Below are 22,253 nucleotides of genomic sequence, written 5' to 3' on the forward strand. Positions count from 1 at the left end.
AAAACCAGGAATAGACAAATGGGACTTAATTATTAAGCAAAAACTTCTGCACAGCAAAAGCAGTAATCAACGGAGCAAACAGCCTGCAGAATGAGGGAAAATATTTGCAAACTATTCATCCTAGAGGGGACTAATATCGAAAATTTACAAAGAAATCAACAACAACAACACAAAACAAAAAACCCCATTAAAAATGTGCAAAAGACATGAATAGTCATTTTTCAAAAGAAGACACAGATGGCCAAGAAGCATATGAAAAAATGCTCAATATCCCTAATCATCAGAGAAATGAAGATTAAAACCACAATGAAATACCATCTCACACAAGTCAGAAGTTTTAGCTGTTACAAAAAAGTTAAAAAATAACAGATGTTCGCGAGATTGTGTAGAAAAGGGAATGCTTATACATTCTTGGAATGTAAATTAGTACAATCACTATGGAAAACAATACAGAGGTTTTTTTTTTTTTTTTTTTTTTTTTGAGACGGAGTCTCGCTCTGTCACCCAGGCTGGAGTGGAGTGGTGCGATCTCGGCTCACTACAAGCTCTGCCTCCTGGGTTCACGCCATTCTCCTACCTCTGTCTCCCGAGTAGCTGGGACTACAGGCGCCTGCTACCACGCCCGGCTAATTTTTTGTGTTTTTAGTAGAGACAGGGTTTCACCGTGTTAGCCAGGATGGTCTCGCTCTCTTGACCTTGTGATCCGCCTACCTTGGCCTCCCAAAGTGCTGGAATTACAGGCGTAAACCATCGCGCCCGGCCAGTATGGAGATTTCTTAAAGAGCTAAAAAAAGAACTACCATTCAGTCTTGCAGCCTCACTACTGGGTACCTATCCAAAGGAAAAGAAATTATTATACAAGGAAAGATATCTGAACTCAGATGTTTATCACAGCATTATTCACAGTAGCAAAGATACGGAGTCAACCTAAATGTCCTTCCATGGATGATTAAAGAAAATGTGTGTGTGTGTGTGTGTGTTTTGTACATACATACAATGGAATACTCTCAACTATTTAAAAAACATATGTTTTCCAGCAACGTGGATGGAGCTGGAGGTCATTTTTTGAAGTGAAATAATTCAGAAACACTTAACTATAGCATGTTCTCACTTATAAGTGGAAGTTAAATAATGTGTGCACATTGACATGGAGTGTGGATTAATAGACATTGGAGACTTGGACGGGTGGGAGGGTAGAAGGGGAGTTAGAGATGAGAAATTAATGTCTATAATGCACATTATTAAGCTTGTGGTTACACTGAAAGCCCAGACCTCACCACTATGCAATATATCACCACTATGCAATACGTTTACATAACAAAACTGCACTAATAATCCTTAAATTTATAGGATTTTTTTTTAATCAACCTGATTACCTTCGGAGGTTGCTATGCCATCAATGCATTATTTTGACAATTAGGAAATAAGGGCAAGGGATCAAACATTTATCTTGACTTTGTGAGTTTTAAGAGTCAACCAAGTAGTTGGTGGAAGCTTTTTTTTTTTTTTAGCAAGAATCCTGCTAGTAAATGCAGAAGGAATATGGAACTAGAAAAGTTACTGTTTCATAAACTTTGGTAAAATAATAGAATTAAGTAAAGGTCATCAATGGCTGCTAAAATCATTAAGTGAAAGATTAATCAAGAACTTTATTTTGGATGGATCAGGCTAAATGTAAATCCAATAATTTTATACCACTAAAACAGGACATTATATAAAAGTGATATTATATGCCTCCCTGAATACAAGCACCACCTACGAAATATGCTTGCCAAAAATATTTCATCCGAAACTCATCCAGCTTCTTACCACCAGATATGGGAAATATAGGATAGGTATGTTAAATAAGTGTATAAGAAAGGTATTAGCCAAATCCCAAATATGGGAAATTCTAAAGAAAAATTACAAATGTCATGGGAGGAAAAGAGTTGTGGGGGTGGTAGCGGGGAGGGCAGGTGTAATACGGATTCAAAAAGAGGTAAGTGATAAGTAATGCATATTGGATCTGAATTTAAACATAACGCTTGTAAAATGATACTGGAGAGTATTGAGTAAATCGAGTAATATTGAAGACTTACTGTTAATTTTGTTAGGTGTAATAGTGGTATCATGGTAATGATTTTTTAATATCTGGGTGAAGTAATGTGACTCAGGCAGCAAAACAGAAGGTATGCAGATTTAATGGTAATTTGGGAAATACAAAAAAGAAGTTATGTAGATAAGCAAGAATGACACAGTTTCAATAATTTCTAAGGGTTTCGTCTTAGTCTATGTACTTAATTTTTTTTTTTAACCTAAAGAGTCTGTCAAACTTTGAGCAAGGCAGTATTTTATTAAACTTTTAAATCTGTGTTTTATAATTAAATAGTGGTATATTGTGGTAAATCCTGTTTTTCTATAGAATATTTTGTTTTTTCATTTTGTCGGTGTCCAGTTTGTCTCTAATTGAGTACAATCTTTTTTTTTTTTTAAATTCCCAGTGCTTTGCCAAGTCAATTAGAAGTGGCCTTGGGTCTTCAGTAAATTGTACATTTATGTGGACACATTCACACATTATAATTGTAGATAAGCTCAAATATTACAAATTCAGAATAAATATTTGGGCATTTAAAACATTACAGTTTGTATTTTAAGAAGGTAAGAATATAATTTATGGATGTGACCTGGGGAAATTAGTCCTCTTCTTTTTCTGTTTCGTAGCTTTATTGTTGGCATATTGATCTGTTGTTTGCTTTCTTGACACTTCTCTTTATTTGATTTTCCTTTTATAGGCCAGTAGTTACAAACTGTTTTAGCAATAATAAAGGAAAAATGACAAAATTGGTACTAAAACATTTTAAGAAACTAGTGTGTTCTGTAATCAGTAGATTTAAAACTTGGGAATCAAAGAATGTGGTCAGGCCAGGCATGGTGGCTGACTTCTGTAATCCCAGCACTTTGAGAGGCTGAGGTTGGCAGATCACTTGAGGTCAGGAGTTCAAGACCAGCCTGGCCAAAATGGCGAAACCCAGTCTCTACTAAAAACACAAAAAATTAGCCACGCGTGGTGGCACACACCTGTAGTCCCAGGTACTCTGGAGGCTGAGATAGGAGAATCACTTGAACCTGGGGGGCGGAGGTTGCAGTGAGCTAAGATTGCACCTCTGTACTCCAGCCTGGGTAACAGAATGAGACTCAGTCTCAAAAAAAAAAAAAAAAAGAAGAATGTGTTCAGAATATCTTTAAGTTTCCATCCAATTGTGTATATGCTGTATAAAAGTACTTTATTTATCTTTTAGGTTGGCAAACAAACAAGATAAAGAAGGAGCGTTAGGAGAAGCTGATGTCATTGAATGTCTATCTCTGGAAAAATTGGTCAATGAGCACAAGTGCCTGTGTCAGATAGTAAGGTTTTTTTTTTTTAATTTTAATTTTTTGTCCTTTCAAATAGGTTCAGTATAACTTGGTTTTTATAAAAGTGATAACAGTTAAAAGACAATCTTTTCAAAGAATTTTTTGTAACCTATGAAATCACACTCCCACTTTTCTGTTGATATAACTTAATACCATAATATTTGTTGTCTGTTTCATTGTTATTTCCATGAACCATCTCTCCATGATTTCAAGGAGCTTCCCATTTGCATTTTAAGATATTGCTGATAGGATCTGTGCACTGTGCCAACACATCATAGTATGACATTTGTAATGGGAAAGAAAAGTGTAAATACAACATTTAAACATATGAGAGATTCATAATTAATTTTGAAAAATTATATTGCTGGGCATGGTGGCTCATGCCTATAATCCCAGCACTTTGGGAGGCTGAAGGGGGCAGATTGCTTGAGCCCAGGAGTTTCAGACCAGCCTAGGCAACATAGTGAGACCCTAGCTCTACAAAAAATACAAAAACTAGCTGGGTGTGGTGGTGTGTGCCTGTAGTCCCAGCTACTTGAGGGGGCTGAGGTGGGAAGACCACTGGAGCCTGAGAGGTTAAGGCTGCAGTGAGTTCTGATCCAGCCACTGCACTCCAGCTTGGGCAACAGAATGAGACACTGTCTCTAAAAAACAGAAAAAGAAAAGATAAATCATATCAGGAGAGATGTCATACAGTCTTAAGGAAGATCGACAGTGGATTTAATAATTTATTTTGGTTTCAAAAAACATTAGGCTGTCAATCTTATGGATGTTTACTGCTGTAGAGTTTAGTATAAGGAATTAAAACTTCTTGGCATTTTTAATAAATAGAGGTGTTTTTTTATGGCAATTAAATTTTTTCTTCTAATATTGTAAGTGGCACTGTCACCCTCTTTATAATATCTCACATAGCGTACAGATGTTATCTGTAAAATATTTTAAGTCCTATATACTAATGTTAATAATCATTGCAATGCTATGTTTTGGAAGTTAAATAAGCAGATGCTTCATATCATTAACTTAAATAGCTTAATTTTGATTTGCTATTAATTATACTTAATGGTTTATGAATAGATTTGTGTGGAGACCTTTTAATCTTTTAGTCAAATAAATTTCTGTTTTAGGAACCATGTTCAGCAATCTCGGGGTATGGAAAGAAAATTGACAAGTCCATTAAAAAAGGCCTTTTTTGGCTGCTACATGTTATTGCAAGAGACTTTGATGCCTTAAATGAACGCATCCAAAAAGATACAACAGAACAGCGTGCTCTTGAGGAACAAGAGAAACAAGAAAGAGCTGAACGAGTGCGAAAATTACGAGAAGAAAGGTAAGTAGATTAATTTTGCACCACGGTGCATTTGAAGAATCAAAAACATAAGAATTTGATGAATTAGTTTTATCTGTTCAGTTTCTTCTTTCTATATGAAGGAAGACACTAGGTAAATTTTGTATTTCTATGGATCTTTTTCTATACAAGTTTGGGTGGTAGATTCCTAATTTTTCTGGAGGTTGTATAGTAGTTAAATTTACTCCTTATGTAACCATTGCCTTCCAGAGTTTTAAATTTTTATCTCTGATTTCTTATGGGTATCTTTAGTGCAGTGGTTCTCAATGCACAGGGTAGTTTTTAACATTTGGCAGTGTCTGGAGACATTTTTAGTTTTCACCACTAGGGGGAGGGGTGGAGTACTACTCGGCATCTGTTGGGTAGAGGCCAGGGATGCAGCTGAACGTCCTATGACAAATAGGACAGTCTCCCACAACAAAGAATTATCAGGCTTAATATGTCAATAACGTTGAGACTGAGGAACCTTTTTAGTTTCAGCAAGGATAGAAGGTGAACTGGTAGAGAATCATTCAACTCAAGCAAAATCTGATCCAAAGTTGCTTTCCATCTGGCCTTCTGTGTAGTTTAACATAATTGTAGCCCAGTGGGCAAGAACCTACTACCCTTGGTGACCCCATTATGAGGAGCTTTCTTATACTGTGAAGGAAATCCTCTGATAACATATTTTTCATGTAATTCATCGATAGGACTTAAATAAATATTTGTAGAAATGACTCTCTATCCCCAAGTGCTCCATAATATGAGCATGTCATTCATCAGGGATCTCTTTATATAAAAAACAGATTAGAGTGAATGATTTTGGCAGCTGTTGATACAAGGTTTGAGTTCCTGTGAGAATCTGTTTTTTTCTTAGTATCTATTTTTATCATATAAAGCTCAGTACAACCAATCATGCATGTAAGTATACCTTCTATATATAATATTTATAAAAATTAAATATATGGCTATACTTATGTGAAAACTCCTTTTCCTCCACTAAGAAAATAAAAATAGAAGCAACAAATTGAGTTGGATAAAAGAAATCTAATGTTAGTAACTTTTTAAATGTTTTTGCCTTTTCCATAATGATATTCTATATTCTAGATCATGTTATGGCAGGCTTTTCCGGTACTCCTTACCCTTTCTTTCTTTCTCCTTATCCATGCCAGTTGTGGTCTGAGACCTCTCCTCTTGAGGAGACCTCTCCTGTTGAGCCAGTATTCCATAATGAAAAGTAAATTGACATTCGGAGACGGGTGATTAAAAACAACCTTTTTACTTCACTAAATCCAATCTAATTGGTTCAGATAGTCATTTGTAGTGTTTGAAAAACAGTAACACATGCCAAGTAAAAATAATATATTAATACTGTATTCCTGAATTTGCTTACTAATAAATAACATAACAATGGCTATCTTGTGAGAAAGTTCATTCACAGAGTGGTCTCACATATATTACTTTATCTGACCCTTGAAACAGCTCTCTGAAGTGGTTATTTTTATTCACATTTGTGGGAAAGCTAAGGCTCAAAGATCCAGGTGCAAAGTCACAGAAGTAGTAAATTGCAAATCTCCAAATCTTGGCTTCCTAGGTTCATAATAAAAGGATATGTATTTCCATCTACAACACAGCTAGTAAATATTATGGTAATGAACATTTACATTGCTATACCGTACTTACAGTCCAGTTAAAAATCCACAATATTTCTATTTCTTTTTTTTTTTTTTGGTCTTTGGCTGCTCATCTATTTTTTTTTTTTTTTTTTTTTTTTTTTGAGATGGAATTTTGCTTTTTGAGATGGAATTTTGCCCAGGCTGGAGTGCAATGGCACAATCTTGGCCTACTGCAACCTCCATCTCCTGGGTTCAAGCGATTCTCCGGCCTTAGCCTCCTGAGTAATTGGGATAACAAGCATGCGCCACCACACCCAGCTAATTTTGTATTTTCAGTAGAGACAGGGTTTCACCATGTCAGTTAGGCTGGTCTTGAACTCCTGGCCTCGTGATCCACCCACCTCAGCCTCCCAAAGTGCTGGGATTACAGGCGTGAGCCACCACGCCCGGCCAGCTGCTCATCTTAATAACATTACTCATCATATATGGAACAACATTAACTATAAATCACAGAGATAGTAAATGTTCAGTGGTAACTGATATGGAAATACTTATTTAATCTGAATGATACATATGGTAACTTATTTTTATAGCCACTCAACACTATTACAGAAGTTATCTAGTTCAAATATGATATACAACTTGATAAAATATTTTATATTACTACTCTGTCATATACTTCTATAGAATCAAACTATAGATATTCTAGTCTTTTATTCTTTTATACTAAATAAGAAACATGTTTATGCAAAAGTGAAAACATAGGTTGAGTTGAAGGAATGTTTTCCTAGTTTTATAAGAGAAGACTTGGCCCTTAAGAGTTAATAAGAATAATTACTATTTGTTAACACCAGTAAAGAGGACAGCATTGATTTTGGAGGGTAATTAATAAGTTGATCAGTAATACTCTTGGCACATGGAAGAATAATTACACTGTTGATATTAAGAAGTCAGTCATAAGAAATGTCATTTTTATCAGTATTTTTAAAAAATGAAGTGATTAGTCTTTACATAGTGGGGAAGAAGCCTCTTGCCTGCATAAGGATTTTTGAAATGCTCTCAGTAATTGAAAACCATGTCTAGATATTTAAATTACTACATGTAATAGCCTTATACCTATTGCAGTTTTCTTAAACATGGTTCAGCCCTTTCTCAAAGGTAATTTCTATTATTTTTCCTCGAACAATAGGAAACAAAATGAACAAGAGCAGGCTGAACTTGATGGAACCGGTAGTCTGGCTGAATTGGACCCAGAACCAACGAATCCTTTCCAGCCAATAGCATCTGTAATCATTGAGGTATGAATGATGGCAAATGGAATTTTTGTATCTTAAGTTATAAGTTGGAACTTGGAAAAGAAGGTGGAAAGTTGGGAAAGGAGGCAGGGAAACAGAATTGTTTCTTCAGAGAGATTATTTCTATAAGAAATTGGAGATGAGAGACTGATGAAAGGTTTACTGCTTTGTCTTACTGTTAAATTACCTTTGACTCTAGTGTAAAAGGGGGAATATGACTTCAGAATTAAATGACAATAAATAAAAGTTGACTGTAGCAATTATTGTAGTTGCTGTGTTGATAAATCTATTTTGTCATTTATTTCATATAGTAATAATATATTTACTCTTACTTACATTTTCTGTTTCCGTATTGCTGTTACTGCCCATTTGTAATATTTATTTAGAATGCATTAGAGTACATAAACAATTTTCTGTTTTTCCGAGATACTTAAGGATGTTTGAAACTGCAATAAATTCTCCTGTATCTGAACATCATTTATTTCCATTTTAAATCAGAAATTTTACCAACATTAATTTGTAGATTTTAATTATGGAGAAGTTAAGGGGTTGTATGTGTGTGCGTATCTGTATCTGTGTCTTTGTTTTCATTTTCTGCTCGTGTCCAGAGTTTGCATTGGCTCTGCTTCTGTGGCTGGCAGCAGCCATGCCTCTTCTGAGGCAGTGCTTCCTAAACCTTAGGCTGACGTCCTGGTCCTGCCTGTGTATTCCCCATTCCTCTTCCCCTGTCACTGCCTCCTTCCACACAGGTGCTCATCTGGAAAGGTGGATGATTGTTTAAATTTCCTTGGGGCTGCTACTGAGGAGGGAGGCAGCTCCGCAGGTAAGAAGATGATTGGATAGTTTTGGTATTGCTTTATTTTGCAAAATAGTTGGTAGTATGAGACATTTGTTTTTAAGTTGCTTGGATACCAGGAGGTTTAATTGTATTCAATCTTTCATTAACCTCATTGCATTCACCCTAAATATGTGCTTTTCTAATTATAGTAAGACCATCTTAATAGCATGAGCTATTGTTTTGTCTCCATTCTATCAGATATTATATTTGTCAAGTTTTGTTTTATGTTCTTTTAAAAATATTGAGAGAGAAGAGGTCAAGTTGTGCTTTTTACTTTGAAACCTCAGTTATTCTCTATGTATAATAAGGCTTGCTTTATAAATAATGGCTAATTATTTTATAGTACCATGGGTATAAATTATGTAGAAGGCTCTAGTGCTTCTCCCAGCACCGTGTTTTCCACAATGTATAGAAGTGAATAATAGTGGTGTACGACATAGTATATCACATACAGGAAGTTCTCAAATTAATAAGTGGCATGGGGAAAGTACACTTATGCTTTGAAACTATAATAATTTCAAGAAGATGGCCAGTAAAGAAATAAAAACAAATTAGCTATATATATATATATATATATATTTTTTTTTTTTTTTAAACATACCAATTTTCTTTTTTTCCCCACAAAACTTTTTTAGCATGTTTCTTGGTACAGAAGCACCTAACATTTTTTTGATTATTACCGTGGATAATTAAAATGGTGAGATATTGGAAGGTATTGGTTCTAGAAGACACAGACAGATCAATGGAACAGATAGTAATAAACCTAATTATGTATGAGCATTTTAGTACAAGATAAAGATAACATTTCAAATCTGAGAGAAAAGAATAATAGAACAACTTAACCATTTAGAAAAAGGAAAATTATTGAATATTGTATACCCAGTTAAATTCTAAAAGTATCAAAAATTTAAATATGTTTTAAAAAGTGAAAGTCTTCAAGTTACTAGTAGATAATATAGTTAAGTCTTTATATGTGCTTGGAGGAGGAAAACATTTCAAAGCAGGACAATCAAGCCCCAAATCATAAAGGAAAAAGGCAGATAGATCTTGTATTACCCAATTTTAAAAGAGCTATTCTACAAAGTTAAAAAGCAAAAATGAAAAGAAATAAACTCTAGTGAAAAATAGAACACATAGTCTCATGTGGCTCTGTGACTAGTCCTAGTGACACGTATGCACAAAATAACTCTTACAAATTACTATGAAAATAATGAGAATCTAATAGAAAAGTGGGCATTGGGTTACCAAAGACAGTTTCCTTAAAAAAACATTTAAAATGTCAGTAAGTAGCTGGGCGTGGTGGCTCACGCCTGTAATCCCAGCACTTTAGGAGGCCGAGGTGGGTGGATCACGAGGTCAGGAGTTCAAGACCAGCCTGGCCAAGATGGTGAAACCCCGTCTCTACTAAAAATACAAAAAATTAGCCGAGTGTGGTGGCACGTGCCTGTAATCCCAGCTACTCCAGAGACTGAGGCAGAGAATTGCTTAAACCTGGAGGGGCGGAGTGAGCCGAGATCGCGCCACTGCACTCCAGCCTGGGTGACACAGCAAGACTCCGTCTCAAAAAAGAAAAAAAAAAGTCAGTAATAGTTCATTTTTGCTAGCAATAAAAATTTTAGCTTAAACTCAAATGAAAATAACACTAAGATAAAAATATGTATTAATATGGCAGAGATGTAAAAGGTCAATCATGATATGTGGTATTGAATATGATGTAGAAAAAAAATCACTGTCTCAACCCTTTGCCTGGGGTGTACATTGATTCAGTTTTTCTGAAGGGAAGTTTGTGACTATATGTGGCATTTTTAAATTTGCCTACCCACTGACTCAACATTTCTACTGTTAGCAATTTAATTAAAAAAAAAAAAAACGAAAAAAAAAGCTATTAGGATGATTCTGTTTTTTAAAATAATGAAAAATTGGAAATAAATTATTTGTTCATTGATACAGAATTGGTATGCTATAAACATTAAACATAATAATATAATTGAAAATAATTGTAGCTAATATTTATGTAGCATTTACTATGTGTAAGGCACTGTTCTGAGCACTTCATATATTCATTGGCATGGAAAGAAATGTATATTCTTCAATAAAAACTTTCTTTTTTGTTTAAACATCAAATACATAATCTACATGTATTTGTTAATGTATATATAGATATATACATTTATGTATGTTTCTGGGTGGTGTATGTCTGTACATGATGTGTGTATGTACATGTGGGGGTTGGCAGAGAAAATCATCTCTTAGTGATTATATACTGAACAGATTATATACCGAATAAGACAGATGAATAGCAGTCATCTCTAGTTTGTGGAATTACTGGTAATATTTGTTTTCTTTCGTTATACTTTCTGTGTTTACTGAAGGTTTGACATTTGGCATCTTTTAATGATGTATTCATGAAATCATTTTTAAAATAGGAATCTCACAGTGTCCTTGAAGTTACAGAATGCTGTTAAGGTATTTGATTTCTCCCTTAAAACTATCTTAGATAAAACCATCATAGTAAAGATAATGTATTTTATTTTTTGTTAGAATGAAAGAAAACTTGAAAGAGAGAAAAAAAAGCAAAAAATGGAGGAAGACAGTGATGGCTGCCACCTGAAACATAAAATGGAGCATGAGCAAATAGAGACAGAAGGTCAGGTTAATGACAGTGGCCAAAAAAATAATGAATTTGGACTAGTAGAAAATTATAAGGAGGCATTAACACAGCAGTTAGAGAATGAAGATGAGACAGACCGGCCATCGTTGGAATCAGGTAATCTAGTTATTTAAAGTAATTATCTTATGTATATATAAATAAAACTTACACTTCATCTCATTTTTTATGTTTGTTTTTATAAACGAGTACTGCAATATTTTTCTGTCTTCGATGCCATGTTTACCATGATTTTTTCAAGGTCTTTTATTATTCAGCCAGTTTGTTCCTAACGTGTTTTTCCATGATGGCTTAAAATGTGGTCCTTTGTAACTTATAAGGATTTTAGCAGAAAATTCCATTTTTAATTTTATTTTCATAAATTTGGGATACAGCATAGCTCTCAAGAATTCTTGGAATAAATGTAATATCTTAAGTTTTTTTTGTTTGTTTTTTAAGGCTCATAAGTGCTACATCAGCATCATTTCCTTTATTGACTGGCTATGGCTGTAGGTTGCAAACATAATCGGTAGAACATTTTTAAAATGTCTTGTCAAGTAGCCATTTTTCTCTTATTTTAATATAAAAAATCTTCAACTCATAATTGCTTTTCTTTTTCTAACTGGCTATGTTATATAACAGAACATTCATTATTTTTGGTATGGTAGGGATATAGCCTGCATTTGGAATCAGACAACTTGGGATAGAATCTTGACTCTCTTATCTACTAGATATACGTTAAGTTATATAACATTCTTTAGTTTCTTCATCTCTAAAATGCAGATAAACATTGTCTTTATTCACAAGACTTTTAGGGTTACTTAGAAAATAACTCTACTCCTGGCAGTGTCAGCCACATGAGAGATGCCCTATGATTGTTGCTTCCTTAACATTTGTAGTTATTAATATGGCTTCATTATTTATAAGACATTTTTATAGTATCACCGGGCTTATGAAAATAAGATTTCAATTCCTGAGATACAGATTAGCTAACATGGATATTTTGCTGGATGAAAATATTAGATTTGAAAGTTATACTTTTTATCAGTTGGGAAGTTAGGGCAGTCATATTTATACCCATATAACTGTCAGCCGAGTTGAAAGGGAGGTAGACCTATTAACGGTGGTCTCTAAGTTTTTAAATAGTTCTCTACTGCTTGTTAAAGAGCAAAGTAATTTTGGCAAATGATTTGAAAATATAGCACAGGGAGATCTCAGATAGTAAATCATGTAACTGTAATAATAACTAACATATTTTATACTTTAAAACATGCCTTTGGATGCGCTATATTATTCAACATAATATTTTGTTATTTAACATTGCAATCCCAGGGGTATAGTATTCCATTATATAAATGAAGAAACCAGGGACTTGAAGAGGTTGAGTAACTTAAGATCATATATCCTGTCTGTGTAAGTTGAGACCCCGGTCCAGATCATCTGATCCACATCCTGTGCTTTTCCATGACCCTGAACTACTGCCTGCCCCAAAGTACCGTTTGGTGGTTGTATTCTTCCACATCTTGTGGATCTATTCTTCCAGTTGTTAGGCTTACCACTTTAATTGTACAAAGACCTATTTGTTTTTATATGAAGTGAAATGTTTCAAACAACACTAATTTATTTAGAATAATAATTTGTTTCTAAGTGTGATTGTATTTTTTGTTTTGTAGGCTTCACAGATAATGTATATATTTTATGTTACAGATAATTCCCATTTAGAAAGTACATTGCATGCACACACACACACACACACACACTGCAATTTTGAAATATTGCAGTTACATTGGCTGGGCAGGGTGGCTTACACCTGTAATCCCAGCACTTTGAGAAGCCAAGGAGTGCACATCACTGGGTCAGGAGTTCGAAACCGGTCTGTGCAACATGGCAAAAGCCCGTCTCTACAAAAAATACAAAAATTAGCAGGGTGTAGTGGCACACGCCTTCAATCCCAGCTACTCTGGAGCCTGAGACACAAGAATCACTTGAACCTGGGAGGTGGAGGTTGCAGTGAGCCAAGATCGCACCACTGCACTCTAGCCTGAGCGGAGGGCGAGAAAAAAAAAATTGCAGTAACACTGATGTTCTAAATTTAGTTAACTACTGTGTCATCCTAGTTTACCCTATTAAAATTTATACATTAACATAGATTTCCTTAAAGTGTTTATATGTGTTTAAGTTACAATATGTAAATAATTTTTTTAAGAAAGAACACATTCAATTCTGCTAGTTCTAATGTGACTTTGGTTACATGTTTATATTGTATTGGGCCTACCTTCTTTAGGAGTTATTTAATTTGTTTATTTACTTATTTATTTAATTTTTTTTTTTTTTTGAGATAGTGTTTAGTTTCTCACTCTGTCACCAAAGCTGGATGGCAGTGTCACAATCATGCTCACTATAGCCTCGAACTCCAGGGCCCAAATGATCCTTCTGCCTTAGCCACCTGAATACTTGGGACTACAGGCACGTGAAAACAAAGCCATGCTTTTTATTTTTTCCATAGAGATGCAGTCTCGTTATGTTGCCCAGACCATTCTCTTAACTCCTGGGCTCTCGCATTCCTCTTACTTCAACCCCCCAAAGTGCTAGGATTACAGGTGTGAGCTGCCGTGCATAGCCTTGTAGGGGTTATTTTAAATAAGTAACATGTTTAGATTTGTTGAGGGCCTTTTATGTCACATTTCAAGAGATTATTTTTGAACTATTTACACCTAGAATCATTCTACATATTCCACTGAAAAAAATGAAGTATACTGAGTGACACAGTAATGAGTAGCTTATTTTCCCAGATTATTATGAATTTCATGGAAACTCTTGCAATTAGACAATTATATTTGTTTCATATGACTTTTTTTTTTTTGTGAAAAACCTCTCAGAAATTCAAATGTAGAATTTTGGCTCTTTGTATCATATTCATTGGCCATTCATTCATTCAATAAGCTATCACTTAAAAAATATATTCTTAGTAAATGCCAGTACACATTTGATTATTGTAACAATTTCCAAAGTTGAATAGTCAAGATGTGTTTTTTTGTTAATAATATCAATATTTTTGTTGAATTCTTTGTTTTCTATTATAAAAGTTCACTTTTTCATAAAGATATGAAGTTTCATGTTTATATTCTTGTAGCTAATGGTAGAAAGAAAACTAAGAAACTAAGAATGAAAAGGAACCACCGGGTAGAACCACTTAATATAGATGACTGTGCTCCTGAGAGTCCAACACCACCCCCACCCCCTCCTCCTGGTGAGTGAATTGATACCGATACTGAATTTAGAAATATTGCTTTAAACAATAGAGGAAAAAAAAAAGAAAAAAAGGAATCTTGTCATTTTTATTCTGCATATTCGTTATCTTGTATATTTGTGAAGAATCTTTTACTCTAATTTGGACAAAATTTGCTAACAAAAATGTCTATTGCTTTTTTGAATAAAAAAAGTTTTATGAAGAAAAAAATAAGTAAAAACTAGTAAGAAAATCGTACCTAATATTTCCTAGAATATGTTCAAGTTCCGTTTGAAATATCAGTACCCACATGTTAATTTAAGTTTCATGATGAATGGCTAACATGAGCTTTCAAAACATTGGACTGGCTCGGCGCGGTGGCTCACGCCTGTAATCCCAGCACTTTGTAAGGCCAAGGCGGGCTTATCACCAGGTCAAGGGTTCGAGATCAGCCTGGCCAGCATGGTGAAACCTCATCTTTACTAAAGATACAAAAAAAAAAAAAAAAAATTAACTGGGTGTAGTAGCATGTGCCTGTAATCCCAGCTACTCAGGAACCTGGGACGCGGAAGTTGCAGTGAGCCAAGATCATGCCATTGCACTCCAGCCTGGGTGACACATGGGTGAGACTCCATCTCGGAAAAAAATAAAAATAAAAAATTGGACCTTTCATCCTGAAACTTAACATTTGAAACCAAGATGTATTAATTTTTTCTAATATATTTTCAATATATGTGCCCATGTCCTAAGTTGTTACGAGGATTAAATGGAGTAATGCATATAAAACACTAGGACTTAACTTGCACAATAATTGTGAGTAACTTTTTAGCACTAAGCTTAGTACCTCACCTACTATAGTTGGTCAATAAATATGTAATGACTAGAGAAATATGTGTATAGTGCCCTTATATCCCTGCTGCAAGGCTTTAGAAATTATTTGGTAACATTTTAAGAATCTCTTATCAACTCATTTCCAGTATTCAATTTATTAAGAAAATATTTAGTTTCTGCCTAGAGTTAGAATGATATCATGAGTTTGTTTTTGATAGTGGTGAAGGTGCTTTTATTTTTTATTAAAAGTTATTGAAAAGTTAAAGCAGATATTAGCAGCCTATAATTACATTTTAAAATGTAGAAGCCACTTAAAATGGGTTTCTGGCTTTCCATAGTGTCATTCAATATATTTGAATTGACATTGAATGTTATATATGCTTCCTTTCCAGGGAGGGATCCTCTCAACAGACCTAAAGAAGCCTTGTTTAACAGTGTTTTTAAAATGTTTTTCTTTTTCTTTAGTTGGCTGGGGAACCCCTAAAGTCACTAGACTTCCAAAACTTGAGCCTCTTGGTGAAACACGTCATAATGGTAATGCAAAAGGATTGGTTTTCAGATATCATCTGTACATGTTACATTAACTTTTCTTTAACCTTATAACTTCAACAAACTTATGTTTTAGTTTTGGAAGCCTGTCAAATCCACAGCCATCCTTTTTCATTATACTTTTTTTTCATTTTATTTAATTTTTTATTCTTAAGTGTGCTTTACATCTATATCATTTGATTTGGTGTTTACCTTAGAATACAGAGGTAAAAAGAATCATAGCTTGTGTTTATTATCCATGATATATTTATACAAGGAGTTATAAAAAGGAAAGGTTTTAAAATAATTTAACTATGAGACGTTACAATTGTAACTTAAGTGTTAAAAAGCTGTAGTTTTCTGTATATGCTCAATATACTCAGTGATAATGCCACATAATTTTTTCTCTCTACTCCTAATAAGACAACCAGCGCTGAATATTAAAGTGAAGATCAACACAGTTTATAAAATCAGAGATTGAATCAGTAAACCTAATAAAGTTCGACTAAGTAGAAAGAAAGTTACTAACATTTTTGTTGAATTAAGGGAACAATTTTCTTTGAATATAACTAATATATGCTATAGTCTAGCTAGTTTATGGCATTAGAATTCTAGGATGCAAAAACTAGAGGAAGGATGTTTAGGAGAAGTAGAGAACTGCCTTATAAAACAGGGAGAAGTTCTGATTCAGACCATCATCTAGGTCTCTTCAGTAAAACATTTCTAGAATGCAAAATAATTATAGATAATTGTAGCTGAATAAACTTGTTTGTTAAGAACATCCAATTCGTTTTTTGATGGCTCTGTATTTACCTAGTCTAGAACTTGGTTTCACTTACTAGGAAAAAACTCAGAATTAATTAATCTTTAGAAAAGCATTACCATATAATTTGAAGTTATATCAAACCAGTTTAAATATTTTTATTTAAAAAGTACATAAATATAAATATGCTATTTGCTTTCCCCCCCCCAGAGTTCTATTTAGGTCAATAATGAAATATTTCTTGATAATCGTTAGTGAAAATTCATGGTTTTTTTTTTTTTTTAAAGACAGAAAAGTTTGTCCTTAGACTATAGCAGAATTAGTGAAATGGTATTTTCAGTGAACTCTCATATATCTGTTTAGTTTACTGACTTTACATCATGATGTTTATATTGACTACAGAAGATTTATTTCTTTTTTATTATACAACTGTTAGTGAACTCACGTACATCAGATACATTGTCAATGTAAATATTCACTTTGTTGTCAGAAAACTAGGTAATGTTAGTGTGTATATTTATATGTACACACATATACATATGAAGAAAAATCAATTTTTCATACGACATATTTTTTCTGTTATTGAACTCATTTAACATACAAGTATTTTGTTGTTTGTTAAAACATTGGTAATCACAAGATGAATAAGATGTACATTCTGCCTTTGTGAGGATCCTACTGTATAGAGAGGACAATTCTTCAGCTTACTGTAGAATATATGACAATGAGTTCTGTGGTGTACAGTTAGAGTACTATGCACAGTAGGAGTACTGTGTGCATGGGCAGTTAGGGGAAGTGGCATTATAACGAGGTATTCAAAGAACGAGAAGAGTCAGTAATCAGAAGAAACAGACTATTTCAAGGTGGAGAGGCAGGAAAGAATATTGTTTAGTTGGAGAATAACATGAAGTTGCCAGTGATAGGAGATTAGGTGTATGTGCATTGAGTGGGTAAGAAAGAGAAAATATGAAATTACAGAGTGTTGAAAGTGGAGTTATGGCTTAGGGCCAGATTGTGAAGGCTTCATATATATGGTAAGATGTCTGAACTTGCTATAACTTTTCAAGAAATGCTTTTATTTTTAAAAGGGAAAATGCTATTGTTAGATTTGGTGCTTAGGAAAGTATTTTTTGTTGCAATGTAAAGTACAAACTTGATAGTGGCTATATTTGGGGTAAGAATCCAAATTTGGGGGCTATTGCAGTAGTCAAAGTAAGAAGTAAGGAGTGGAAATTGGATTGGAGAGTAAAACATAAGCAAGGAATGTTTTAACCATTATAATAAGTAATATATGATTAATTCATGAGTGGATTGAAAGCAAAAGGAATAGAGTATAATTTGGCTCAACAGGATGGAACGTTGGTACCGTCTCTTAAGATTTAAAATGCACGAGAGAAGAGGAAGTCTGCTTTAGAGAGGCATGCCAAGATTCTGTAAGCTTATCTCTTTGGAAATGTCTAAAAAATAATGAACTGTGTCAAAAATCTTGATTTACCATAACTGTTTTGTGCATTTGGTTTTTTTTTTCTTTTCTTAGATTTCTATGGGAAGCCGCTGCCTCCCTTGGCTGTGCCACAGCGACCTAATGGTGATGCTCATGATGTGATCTCATAAACAAGACGTATGGAGGAGTTCTCTTAATATCAGCAAGGTGAAGTGGGACATTCTTCTTTCTCAGAAGAAGAAACATGTTGTATATTGATGACTGGGGAAAGATAACCATAACGATTTTAGTGAGAAGATTAATACTCAAGGACCTGACTTGATAATTAATTATTTGTGTTCTTCATGGTTAAAAAATAAAGGAAGCACAATGACCAGTACATAAAATCAGCATTTGGACCAAATTAGCAAGATTTACTGTTGACTCTGGTTTATACATCCCCACTCATGAGGATACTTCTGAAGGAAAACTTTAGAAAAAGAGCCAGTGAACTCAGCACTTTCTTTACTATTTGTTCAATAGCCTGTATTTCTAGATATTAAGTATTTTTTGTAAGATACATGCACATAGAAGGGGGACTTCTAGGAATTTATAACCAAAATTTTAAAACTATTTTTATATTTTTTTAAATCTTTAAAACTTTTAATTACTATGATATTGATTATACACTTTTTTTTAAATAGATGATTTGTTTAAATTGTGTCTGGAAAATAGAGTTGATTTACTTTCAGACATGAACTATACAAACGGGATATATTTATATGGCTTGAGTTATGTTTTGTAATAGCATTGTTCTTTAAGTGTAAGTCATAATTTGACCTAATTTAAAAATAATATATTTTTGAAATAGATTCTCAGATCTTTATTCTACCAATTATATGATTTGAAAACAGTACTCAGTGAGAGAGACTGGAAATACTTTTTGTACCTAAATGTTTTTGAAATTAATCAAAATATATTCTGTGAGATACTATTAAAAGTCTCAATAAAGTCCTATTTTAAAGGTTAGACACTTTCAGAGATCACGGTGCTCCCTATACTCCCTTGTTCCATCAGAAGCTGCAGTAACTCTTTTAGGTGATTCTAATTCTTTCATGCCTTGAAATTAAACTATGAAATTACAGGCAGAAAGACTGGAAAACCTACTGCAGGTCCAAAGACTTCTGTTTCACAACTGGGAAACAGCTTGTGTACTAAAGGACGAGAATAAAAATGTTGGCCCAAAATTACTTTTATAAATAAATAATTCCAAAATAATTTCTTAATTTAAGATGATAGCACTTCTCTTGCACTTAAGAATGGCATCCATAAGATTCTGTATTTGGCATTTAGACAGACTTCTAGATGTATATTTTGAATAACAGATTCATAATGTTACATTTAATTGAAAACAAACCTTTATATCCCAGTGAAAATAGTATAAACAGAATGATTTTTATATCACCTTGTTAAGATTGGTGCTTTTGGTAACTTGTACTGACACAACAGACATATACTAGTATCTGATAATAACGTTAAGTACATTTTTTGTCATTTAATATATTTACTTTAAAAATTTTACTTCAGAACATGAGATTTTATTCACATTTTTTAACTCACCGAATTTTAACAATCAGGTCACCTGTACTCCAGTCAGCATTGTATATGTTCTTGGAGTTTGTACATCGGACTTACCAAGCACACTGAGTGAGTTAAAAGCATTTGACTTCAGATCTAAAATTCATAACAACCTGAATTTGAGAGGTGGCTGAAATGTGATAAAAAGCAATAAGAAAAGACAGAATGTAAATTTTGAAAAGGATTTTAAAGGGAAAATTGCACAGCTTTTTGTAACATTTACTCAATTTTAAAACTAAACTCATACTTTTGCCATCTTTTTAATATTTATCTCGGGAGTATACATGTTTTTAAACTTTTTGTTTTCTATCTGTGTTTACTATAGTGTAGCTACTGACTTCATTTAATAAAAATAAATGATTTTTAAATTAAATATAATATAGAATTCACATTTTATATAGCTCTCTCAAAAAATTAATTTTTATTCCTTAAGCGTTTTAAAAACATTTTAAAATATGTTTTGTAAATCCAGGTGTATTTTAACAATTAAATGCCTATTTTGTTATATGTTATATTTTTATTCTTAATTCTGAATTTTGACATTTTCACACAATAAAATAATTTATGTCAACATTCTGTTTCTCTTTTCATTTGGTAGATTTAAATGATTTCCTTTGGGTAATAAAATAGGTAAAGATTTTTAAATATGATTATTGAAAAACAGTTTAAATGAGTAGATTAAAATAATGCATTTTTTTGTTACTTTACCCACAAAACTTTTTTCTCCCTGCAAGTTTTTATGTATGTGGGAAAGAAAGCTGTGATTTTAAATGCAGCTACAAATAGCATTTCACCATACAATGTTAGAGGATTTGATGTCTGTCTTGTGTTAAAGCTATTGGTCAACAGATATGTTTTTATTTATTTAAAAGATACTCTCATGTGCCTTTATGTGTAAAATGCATATTTTATAGTATACATGATATTGTATGTAACTGACTTCAAATATAAAACTATGCATAGAAACAACACTAGAAAGAAATGTAGTTTGGTTTACTTTTGTATTGAGGGAGGCAAATTTAAAATATTTAAAATTATTTAAGTACCATGTTTTCTGCAAGTTTAAAATTAAGTGCTTTTATAAATGCCAGACGAAGACTAGAATTCCTGTAATATGTATAACCTGTGAACAGCCTGGAGCAGTTCACTTATAGAATACAACTAAAGCAATCAAATGCTTCTAGGTAGCAAAAGCTATTCACAAACTAAATTGTTTATATGAATAAAACTGTAGCTTATAAACTTTATCATCCTTGGCTTTACTTAGTAAATTTTTTTTGCTAAGTGGAATATGCTTTGCACTGAGATTCTGCTAATAATGGTTTAGTAGTTTATCAGGAAATATATTCCAACTGATCCAAAGAACAAATTCAAAGATTTTAAAATTTTCAATTAAGTATGGCATAGGTTATCAAAATAGCAATAATCCTATATCTTTACAGAAACAGAATAATAGATACCTGTTTTTGGAGGGGGGAAGAAAAGAAAGCCAGAAATGAACTTCCTTTAATGAAAGAGATCAGCTTATAATTAAATGGAAAATAGGAAAAAAGTTCATTTGCTTATTGAGGGCATAAGTTGTAAGTTCCTTCTGTGTGCAGATGAGGAAACCATTTACAACCTAGGTAAATGCTTTGGATAAGTGGTTTCCAAATTTTTATTATATCTTCTATCAGAAAACATTTTTAATATACATTGATGTTTATGTTATTGTATTAGTTCGCTAGGGTGGCCATAGCAAAGTATCACAGACAGGTTGCTTAAACAACGTAAATTTATTTTCTCAGTTCTGGGGCCTGGTAGTCTGAGAGCAAGTTGGTGGGTTTGCTTTCTCCTGAGGCCCCCTCCTTGCCTGAGAGATAGACACTGTCTTGTGTCCCCACATGGCCTTTTTTCTCCACTGCCCACCCACCCCCAGTGTCTCTGTGTGTTTGGTATTCGATTTTCTTCTTTTAACTTAACTTTTTAAAGGCCCGTCTCCAAATATAGTCACATTCTGAGGTTAAGGGGTTAAGGCATCAACATGAATTTTGGGGGGACAAATTTCAGCCCATAACAGTTAACATGCTTGTTCTACTGCACTATGTACATTTTAAATACACTTCCCTAAAAAAAGAAATTTTAAAAGACTACATAAAGCTTAATAAAAATAAAAGTCATTATATTTACTTCCTAGACACAGTGGATTGTCTGCTGGAGTTTGTACAGACCACATTGGAACCCAGAATTTTAGTAAAATGAGAATCTCACCTGATCTTTAAGCCTAAGATTGCCTGTAACAATGCTGTGTTCTTTAGCATTGATCACAGGTTTCCTGTTGTGTTTTTCTGCCATATATTTTAAGGAGCTGAGGGCTCTCTTGATGTCATATTGTATTACTACAAAGCCTGTCCTTTTTGACGACATAAACCTCTATATGAACATGAAGGGTTTTGACACACATTTTATATAAATATGAAAATTCATAAAACATAGCTAGTTTAGGAGTTATTCCATAAATTACTCTGAAATACTTCTTAGATCAACTGACCTTACAGTAAAATTGCTTAGGTATGTAAAAATTTGTTTCCTGCCTAGAGGTACGTCCTTACTAAGCTGCTCTTGGTTCTTTAACACTAACATTAAAAAAAGCACAAAAAACAAACTAATGTGACTTATGGTATTTGTGTCAGCTCAATGTCTTACGTCTGCAGTGGTTTAATGCAAGTTTGCTGCTAACAGTTTTTAT

At 33.4% G+C, this 22,253-nt stretch overlaps 1 protein-coding gene across 4 annotated transcripts in view; it reads left to right on the forward strand.

The window, feature by feature from the left end:
* The window catches only part of ARL13B (ADP ribosylation factor like GTPase 13B), a 71,077-nt gene extending 50,981 nt beyond the window's left edge, over positions 1 to 20,096 (forward strand). For all 4 annotated transcript variants that reach the window (XM_025376643.1, XM_025376641.1, XM_025376644.1 and 1 more), the window contains 7 exons: positions 3,279 to 3,384; positions 4,518 to 4,720; positions 7,523 to 7,631; positions 11,008 to 11,233; positions 14,247 to 14,363; positions 15,639 to 15,707; positions 18,002 to 20,096. In XM_025376643.1, coding sequence (XP_025232428.1) covers positions 3,279 to 3,384; positions 4,518 to 4,720; positions 7,523 to 7,631; positions 11,008 to 11,233; positions 14,247 to 14,363; positions 15,639 to 15,707; positions 18,002 to 18,078 — 907 coding nt within the window. In that variant the 3' untranslated portion in view covers positions 18,079 to 20,096. The remainder of the gene's footprint in view (positions 1 to 3,278; positions 3,385 to 4,517; positions 4,721 to 7,522; positions 7,632 to 11,007; positions 11,234 to 14,246; positions 14,364 to 15,638; positions 15,708 to 18,001) is intronic.
* Positions 20,097 to 22,253: the final 2,157 nt, after the last annotated feature.

Source organism: Theropithecus gelada, chromosome 2, assembly GCF_003255815.1.
Source record: "Theropithecus gelada isolate Dixy chromosome 2, Tgel_1.0, whole genome shotgun sequence".
Lineage (NCBI taxonomy): Eukaryota > Metazoa > Chordata > Mammalia > Primates > Cercopithecidae > Theropithecus > Theropithecus gelada.